Source organism: Nicotiana tabacum, chromosome 11 (genome assembly GCF_000715075.1).
Source record: "Nicotiana tabacum cultivar K326 chromosome 11, ASM71507v2, whole genome shotgun sequence".
Taxonomy (NCBI): domain Eukaryota; kingdom Viridiplantae; phylum Streptophyta; class Magnoliopsida; order Solanales; family Solanaceae; genus Nicotiana; species Nicotiana tabacum.
In genome coordinates, this window is record NC_134090.1 from 57,449,075 (window position 1) to 57,458,320 (window position 9,246).

Sequence of the window (9,246 nt, forward strand, 5' to 3'; positions counted from 1 at the left end):
TGCTTGGCAAATGCAAGGACTTGGCACACATAAGCATGGTGACCTAGAAATAAAGAATGGAAAGATACTATAATTGAAGAGTCAATCTCTGTTATTTCAAAGTAGGAGACCTAGTTTTAAGAAAAGTGACTCAAAACACCCGAGAGCTCAACGTAGGGAAGCTGGGTCCAGCGTAGGAAGGTGCCTATCGGGTTTCAACTGTCATTGGGAAAGAATCATATCACCTGGAAAATCAAGACGGAGTAAAATTGTTGAGCAACTGGGTCGTAGCACACCTCAAAAGATATTATTGCTGATGAGCATTGCTTATACTAAAAGTACGTGCTACACTTTTTTCCTTCATCCAGTTTTTGTCCCAATTGGGTTTTTCTAGCAAGGGTTTTAATGAGGAAGCGCAGAAAGCATACTACGAAGGAAACATCATCGGTAGAAATAAGACCTTTAAATGACAAGGCATGAAAACAACCATTGCAGGATGGTTAGATAGTCTTTGGCTCGATAGCAAAGTTCCTAACGGGAAACAAAGCTTGCTATCAGACCAAAAGCTATTTGATCGTTCATTTGTTCCCCTTCACTACAAGCCACTGGGGGTGGTTTGATAATCTTTGGCTCGGTAGCAAAGTTTCTAATGGGAAACAAAGTTTTCTATCAGACCAAAGATTATCCAACTATTCACAAGTGGAATCTTCTAAGGAGCAAGACTTCCAGTGTTCCAATTCGCATTCGAATACTGGGGAGAACGATATGAGAATACGGTAATCTAATTGCCACAGAAATCGGGACTACAAAATCTGAGAACAAAAATATCTCATCGGGACCGGGGACTACGCAGTCAGCCCTATAGAAACAAGTTGTACAAGTTAGCCACAAGTAATGGCAATTTCATTTTCAGCAAAACGAATGCTTATGTACTTTTGAACATAGAAGGAATAAAATAAAATCCTTTTATTTTCATCTTATTTCTTGTCCAAACGATGAATTAATTTTATCATTTGAAAGTTAATCAAGTAATTCAAATGCTAGTGCCGGAATGAACAGGAAACGTTCTCTTCAATAGAACCGTAAACATAAGAGGTCTCTCTCTTATCAAACCCTCACAGTAAAGGGTTGGCTCCGGACGAGCTTATACCCTGAACCCAAATGCTATCGGGAAAAAATGCACCCGAAGTGTTGCATAATTCGACGCCAAAAAGTAAACTTTGTGCAATGCTTAAACGAAAAACACTTTAATATAACAAACGTGCCAAGCAGCACAAGTACAAAAGTATGAAAAAAAACAACAAAGGGATAAGAAAGCAAAAAACTAAACTACTAGATCCCTAGAACATGGGGGAAGAGAAGCATCTGCGCCCCTAGGAGAAGTAGGCGGATCTACCGTCAGCTCATGATCTTGGCCTTCATCATCATCCTCTCAAGTTACTTCTCAGATCCTAAGAACTCGGAACAGGAACCAGAAGAGTTAGTTGCATCGGGATGAGTCGGGTGGCATCTTCGAGTGGTTGACTCCAACTCTCGGGCCTTGGCGATTTCGGCATCAAAATTGACGACACACGCTTTGGCCTCTTCCAAGGCTTTTCTCCTCATTCTATACATAGAATGTGTTTTTTCAATAGTGAGGGAATCCGTTCGGTGCTGGAGTTCTGATTTAAGCCGATCAACCTCGGTCGAAAGTCTATCCCGCTCGGATCTTGTGGCCCTAAGGTGGAGATCAAGGTCATGGATAGTGGAGATATGAACCTTATTGTGTTCCATGACCCTATTATACTTCTCCTACATCTGGGCACACTTCTCCTCACCGGCAGTAGCCTCTTCAACTTTGGAGTTCAAGATAGCCTTCAAATAATTCAATCTCTCAGTAGAGGCAGCCTCGCGCTCGGTAGCAGCAAATAAAACATTTTGGACCTCAGACCATTTAGCCTTGGCTTCTTGAAATTGTACACCTAATTGGGAGGACTCTTGGTTGAGGGCTATCACTTCCTGCTCGCTCTATTGAAACCGAGCCTCCAACTCACCAACTTCAGTAGCTTGTGCTTCCAGTACCGGGAGGTGAGCAACAGCTTGGTACCATTCGGCTAACAGTTGATCCCGCTTAGACGTTAGCTTTTCTTTATAAAGGATCAACTTCTGAAGGCCCTAGAAAGCAAAGAAGTTGGCCGGCGAAGGAAAAAAATCCAAGTTAGAAATCCTATCATAACAAATAAAGAGAAAACGGACAATAAAGAGAACGAGTACCATACCACTGATGCATTGTGCATGGCATTATTTATCATGCACTCCTCTGGAAGAGAGTGTATTTTCTTTCTGTCTTTCTCTGAAGCCAGCGGCTTCAGGAAATTGGCGAGTTCCACCGGCCGGGACAACAGATGGTACTAGGTAGAGACCGAAAGTGAGACACTCATTCTCCTTCGGGGATCTGCAGATGGAGGCGAATAGTTATGCCCTAATTCCCATGGTCTAGGGATTGGGGAGGAGGGACATCATCCTCTCGGATGTCCGCGGCCAGTAGGGTGATGTAGCAGTTGCTAGTGATGAAGGGATGATCGGCAAGGAAAGAGATGAAGCTGATGGTGTTGGAGGTTGAGAAGCAGTTGCGACAAAATCAGTGCTGGTTGTAGGTTGCGCATCAATCGAAGATAGAAGAGGTCTGGTGCTCAGCCTCATAGTACTGGGAGAAGCAACGAGGACTGGAAAGGGAGAATTGGCATTCTCCACTGAATCATGCTCTCCCCGGAGCGCTTGGGCATTGTCCCCGGTTGGGGTTATAAGCTCTTCAGATTGAGCATTCTATTAAGCTGATGAAGGTCATTTGTCTACTTTGTAGGGAAGACCCTTCATCACTGGATTCCCCATTATTGTCAATTACCATCATGACAACGACTGGCTCGGGTATGGCTTTCTTCACCTTTTTATTTTTTCCCTTGGCCGAGGAAGAACGCCTTCTTTTTGGTTGCTTGCTCTCCTGTCGGGGACTCCGAGAGGAAGGACTTGCACCGAAAGAAGATCCGGTGGCGCCTATTCGGGTGAAGGCCTCCTTTAGTAATCTCGTAGCATCTGCGGGATCAACCAAAACATCCTCCTTTGGGGGTGGTAATAAAGCCCTGCGGAGGACCTAAATTCGACGAAAAAAGAAGTTAACCAATTTTCTTATACACAAAAATGAGATAAAGACAAGATTAGTTTCGCGCGCCAACTTACCATGACCTTTAGCCTTCCACCCGTATTTGGGGGCCAGTTCTTTCCACCGGCGGGTCTCAGGCGTGGTAATGTCCAGAATCTTCCGGACCCACTGTTCCAAGCCTTTAACCCTTGGTGGTGTCCACCGAGTTGTTGAATAGTGAAAAGAGAAGAATCAGTAACAACGTAAAACAACCTTTTTTCAAGAGAAAAGGAAGGCTTTAAACTTATGTGTACGAGTCCATAACTCAGGAAAAGATGGAGTTGTGGACAAGATGATATCCTTGGTGGCAATAACAACAAATCACTCCATCCATCCACAGTCGTTATCATCATTCATGCTGGTGAGAAAAGTTTGGTGTCCGTGTTTGCTAAAGTTTATTACTCCCCCACGGAAAATCTTGGGGGAGTAAAGGTTCATCATGCGATACAAGGTGAGCTCTTCCTTCGTCTCCTGGCACAACTGCCATAGACAGCCTACTGTTCGCCAAACCGAAGGGCCCATTCAGAAAATTTTTCGCCAAGAAAGGAATCTTCACCAACTTCCCGATTACACGAAGATGTGCCACTGAAAAGTAGGGGAACTATCCGTATAGGGTAAAATTGATTCATATTAAATACTCGAATAATAGAGCAACATGTGGAACCATAGACAGATAGAAGATGAAGCAAGTGGGAACCAAAACTGAGGACAACAGCTTTGGTTGGCACAGGACAGACCCTGAAGGGAACATTGCTAACAAGGACGAACAAATATTTGTCATCCGGTGACATTTAATGAAGAATATTACTCAGTATTAAATGCATAATCCAGTACAGGAAATTATAGCATTCATAGCTTGCCGTTATATATTCATCAATGGCATCCATAATTGTCATTTATGAGGGGCTTGATCCTAGAAACTTGTTCCCTAGGTGTAGCTATAAATAGTGACTTGAACAACCATTGTAAGGGAGAAAATTTCTGACAGAATTATGCTACACATATTTCTGAGCTCAATAATACTTTGTTTTCAGTCTATTGACATTCTTATTGCTGTCTTACGAAGCCTTGCTCCCTGAACCAAGCTGTTTGCTATCTTATCTCGATTTCAATGTTAAGTCTTACATTTTATTTAATTTATTTATCATTTTGGGATCAAATTGATTCGTTTGTCTATAAACCACGTTATAAATTCAACTATACCGTTTTATCGGTAAACAAGACTAATCCAAATACCACCTGTATGGATCATAGATACGCTCGACCACCTGCTAACTTTTTATCTTAAATTATCGACCTTCACATATTCATATCAATGGCCATCTCCTTGGTAAGCTGGAGCCACATTATGTCTTACATGATCACCTCTCTCCAATACTTCATTGACCTCCCTTTACCTTACCTCATACACACCAAAGTCAATCGCTCAGACCTCTTTACTTGGCATATGAGCTTCTCCTCTTCACATGCCTGAACCATCAAAGCCTCATTTCTCGCATTTTTTCCAACATGGGGGCCACGTCGGCCGCTTTTACCTGGATATCTTCATTCCTAATCTTGTCCAACCTAGTGTGGATGTACATCTATCTCAACATTCTCATTTTCTCTACTTTTATCTTCTGAATATGACAATTCTTGACTGGTCTCATACAACATAGTCGGTCTGACCACCACTTTATAAAAATTACCTTTATGTTCTGGTGGCCGTTCTTATCATACAAGACACTGGATACTAGCCTCCATTTTATCCACCCCGTTTCGATACTTGTACCTTTCTCTCTTGGGGATGACTTATGAATCAACCCTCAGATCTGTGTCTGCTTCCTTCCCCGCGTTACTGAACTTGCACTCAAAGTATTTTGTCTTAGTCCTGCTCAACTTAAAACCTTTTGACTCTAGGGTCTGTCTTCAAACCTTCAACTTCTCCTTAACATTGATTCACGTCTTGTCAGTCAGTACTATATCATCTATGAATAATTTACACCATAGCATCTCCCATTGAATGTGGTGTGTCTTTGCGTCCATCGCCAAGGCAAATAAAAATGGGTTAAGCGCAAATACTTGGTGTAACCCCATCAAAATCAGAAAATGATCCGAGTCTTCTCTCTGTTCACAGCCGAGTCTTAGCTCAATCATATATGTTCTTAATCACTCGACTAACAAAAATAAGTATTTACTAGTATTATTTTCACAATAAGATACTGCACTTATATTAACGCACGTATACATGATATTTTCTCAATGGACATGAAAATTCCATAACAGAGACGAACAATTCATTGTAAATTCGAAAGGCCAAAAACAACTTGTGGGGTTACCTTAATATTTTGAAAGGAGTCAAAACTTTTGCTAGTGTTCTATACATAGGCAAAGCCTCGAGTATCTCAACAAACATCAAATTCATCTTTATAATAGTTAAATTCCTACTCCTACTATTATTATTCGAAATCTCTACTAGTAAATTTGATTTTAGTCATTTTAATGATAAAATTGTATGTCAACAGGAATATATATATATATATATATATATATATATATATATATATATATATAACTTAAGTTATAACTTTAATTATTAGTATATATTAATTTAAAATCGTTGAAGATATTTTACATCCTAGATCTACTTCGGAAGCAATATAACACACGCATACATGTTAGTTTCTCATGGACATGAAAATTCCATAATAGAGAAAAGAATTCGTCGAAATTTGAAAGGTCAAAAAACAATAGGTGCGATTATTATATCTCGAAAGCAGTCAAACTTTTGCTACTTCTATATCTATGCAAATTCCTCGACGATCCCAAGTCCCAACGTAAAACAAATCCTATTATTATACGTAGTGAGTAGTTAATATTAGGAGAAATCCCCTCGCAATCATCCCTTTTTCTTGATTTGCTCTTTTCTACAAATCATAATCCAATAGACCCTAGCACCCTATACCCTACATCATCCCTCTTTGCAATTTCCACGCCGCCCTCATGGAAATAAATTGAAACAAAATTCTACAACCATTTATCTTGCCTTTGACGCTGATTATAAGATGAAGATGACGGCGGCGGTAGTAGTTCTTTAGCATTGGTTGTTAATTTTGATTTTGATAAAGAAAAAAGAAAAAGATGTGTCAGATTTTGGAAAGAGAGGGTGGTGATTTGTTGGTGCCGCCCACAAATTTTTCGGCTGTTGAAGATAACTGCATTTACAGATCTGGGTTTCCTCAGTCCTCCAATTTCACGTTTCTCCGGTCGCTTAATCTTCGCTCTATCATGTTAGTCCTTTCTTCTTTCTTGGGGAAAAAGAAATCTTTTTTTATTTATTTTATGAATTGCAGATTTCTATTTTTCTTTTGTTGGGTTTGTGTTAAATATTTTGTTTGGTGTAATTAGTGATTGATTGTTGTGGTTTTGTTGTGCAGATATTTGTGTCCTGAGCCTTATCCTGAGGAAAATTTGGAGTTTCTTCGAATTAACAATATCAAGCTTTTCCAATTCGGAATTGATGGAACTAAGGTACTCCTTTTTTCTTTTTCTTTCGTTTTCTCCTTAAGTCTTCTGTTGTCAATTTTCTGAAGTTGTTGCCTTTTTATATTAATTTCTTTGTTGATTATTTGACGGGATGTAGTTCTGTTTATTGCTGTTGTTTCGTGATTAATTCGATGTTTTCTTGGTTTATAAAAATGAAATTCAACGAAAGCTGTGAGAATTTTTCTATCCTCGTTATGTATAATTGATGGAATTTCGTAATTGAGAGATTTTCTTCTTTCCTTCTCGTTTTATGTAATTTTTTTGGTTTTTTAATTAAGTTGGTGGCTTATGGTTTTTAATTATGATTAAATAGAATGGAATAAATGGTTGTTGGAATCTAAATGGTACAGTTCATACTAACTTTTTCCTTCTTGAAAACAGTTTCTAAAAGTTGCAGTTTTAGGAATCATTACTGAAACTTAACCGTTAATTTGTGTTTGATGTTTGGATATTGCTGGTAAATTCAAAGTTAGATTGAATTAGAGTTCAAATTCTTTGGTAAAGAAAAGAAAAATACATTGCATTAAAGTCAACTACTATTGTTCTAAAGTTTTCAGCATCAAGATTTAGCCTCATGATATTTTCTTGTTTTCAATATTGGATGAAGTTTAGATGCTTAGTGATTGTCCTTTTTTACCTCTCTATTTTGTAGCATCGACATTCGTTTTTCTTTTTCTTATATGGTGATTTTTGTAATATGCTCGAATGAGAGGGTCTGCAGCATACTATTATCTTGATATTAAAAAATCGCACAAAGAAACTTGTTAATGTTAATTTTTTATCTGAATCTACCAGTGGTACAAACTTTTGATATCCATTTTGCATTAGTATTGCTTTGTAAAATGGAACCTTTTTCCATTCAGGAGCCATCAGCTATGTCCAGCAGTGCTATAACAGAGGCTCTGAAAGTGATAACTGGTAAACACTCTTTGCCGCTCTATCTGTCATGTTTTAACGGCTATTAATTTGCAGTACATGAATTTTTACTGTCTCTTTTTTATTTTGGTCTTTAGATGTCAGAAATCACCCAGTTCTCATCCACTGCAAGCGCGGGAAGGTACATAATCTTCATCTTTTCTTGTTTGGGTAGTTCTTACGTGTGTGTTTTTCGTGCACCATTGGCTTTGGCGTCTATGCTTACCTTCTAAGTATTCTCTTTATTATTGTGTGTATATTTCATTCCTATCGGGGAATTTTTCCCGTGTTAATAGATGCACATTGCTGTAGGTATACCACTAATATATCTTCTGGTAATATGTATGGAATTTGTTGATTCATTGTGTTGTCTCTCATGTTTAAATTTTGATAGTATATCGTATCTATCTGGCTATTTGTTTTCTATTGAAATACGAGCATCATAGATGTTTACTTCAAGTGAAATACAAAGACTTCATGATTTCTTCATGACTAATTCCAATTCGCATGCGATGGTTGTAACAAGTTTGTATTTTCTCTTGCAGCACCGAACTGGTTGCCTTGTCGGGTGCCTGAGGAAATTGCAGAACTGGTGTATGTCTGCTGTTGTTGAGGAGTACAAGCATTTTGCCGGCACAAAATGGAGGGAAACAGACCTCAAATTTCTGGAGAGTTACGACGTTTCATGCATAAGGCATTGTCTCGAGAGCATTATCTATAGGTACTATGGCGCGAAGAAGAGGCGCTTGCTATACAGCGAAGAAAGTCTGCAGAAGTCACAGATGACTCCTGTTCTGTAGAAAGGGATTATCCATCTTAATTTTTAGCCTGGATTGGATATCCCATTGCTCTTTATTCCTTTTTAAGTTTCTTTCTTTTTAGTCATTACACACTGCGTCAGATTCATTTATACACCAATTTGTTTCGGATGCTATATTTTGCACTACTTTCTTCTTCCTTTCCTTTTTCTTCTGAAACAAGAAATATTAATTTCTGCGTAGATTCTTGCTCTTGTACATTACTTAGTCGCCCTTGAGAACAAACATATCTAGTATTATCCCATATCGTGGAGTGTGGGGATGGTAATGTGTACGCAGACCTTACCCCTACCTTGTGAAGGTAGAGAGACTATTTCTAATAGACCTTCGGCTCAGAAAAACATAAGCTCCACATTAATTAAAAAGATAGACAATGAGGGACAACACCAAAAAGCCATGTAAAAGTAGCATAGAAACAACACGGTAATAAGATGATCAAAATGAAAGAAAATGACAGGTGTTCATAGAAACCTACTACCAATAGAATGCGAGAGTGCGTATTAATCCTACTGGTATGAACAATCTACCACCTACCTTACTATCCTAATCCCCGATCTCCACACCTTTCTATCAAGGGTCATGTCCTCGGTCAGCTGAAGTTGCGTCATGTCTTGCCTAATCACCTCTCCCCACTTCTTCTTCGGCCTACCTCTACCTCTCCGCAAGCCCTCCAATGTCAACCTCTCACACCTCCTCACTGGGGCATCTGTGCTCCTCCTCCGCACATGTCCAAACCATCTAAGCCTCGCTTCCCTCATCTTGTCCTCAATTGGGGCCACACTCACCTTGTCGTGAATAACCTCATTTCTGATCCTATCTAATCTGGTGTGC

At 39.3% G+C, this 9,246-nt stretch overlaps 1 protein-coding gene across 1 annotated transcript; it reads left to right on the forward strand.

Moving 5' to 3' along the window:
• Positions 1-5,901: 5,901 nt before the first annotated feature.
• LOC107759579 (inositol diphosphatase DSP3) lies at positions 5,902-8,531 on the forward strand. The gene is made up of 5 exons (XM_016577552.2): positions 5,902-6,426; positions 6,574-6,667; positions 7,546-7,600; positions 7,696-7,739; positions 8,143-8,531. Exons 1-5 carry the CDS (start codon positions 6,278-6,280, stop codon positions 8,395-8,397), a joined length of 597 nt encoding a protein of 198 aa, XP_016433038.1. The 5' UTR covers positions 5,902-6,277; the 3' UTR covers positions 8,398-8,531.
• The last annotated feature ends 715 nt before the right edge of the window (positions 8,532-9,246 follow it).

Excerpts from the sequence above, each read along its gene's own strand:
- LOC107759579 (XM_016577552.2), top strand. The coding sequence starts at position 6,278 with ATGTGTCAGATTTTGGAAAGAGAGGGTGGTGATTTGTTGGTGCCGCCC. Across the intron at positions 6,668-7,545 it reads TCGGAATTGATGGAACTAAG|GAGCCATCAGCTATGTCCAG; the intron begins GTACTCCTTTTT and ends TTTTCCATTCAG. Across the intron at positions 7,601-7,695 it reads GGCTCTGAAAGTGATAACTG|ATGTCAGAAATCACCCAGTT; the intron begins GTAAACACTCTT and ends TTTGGTCTTTAG.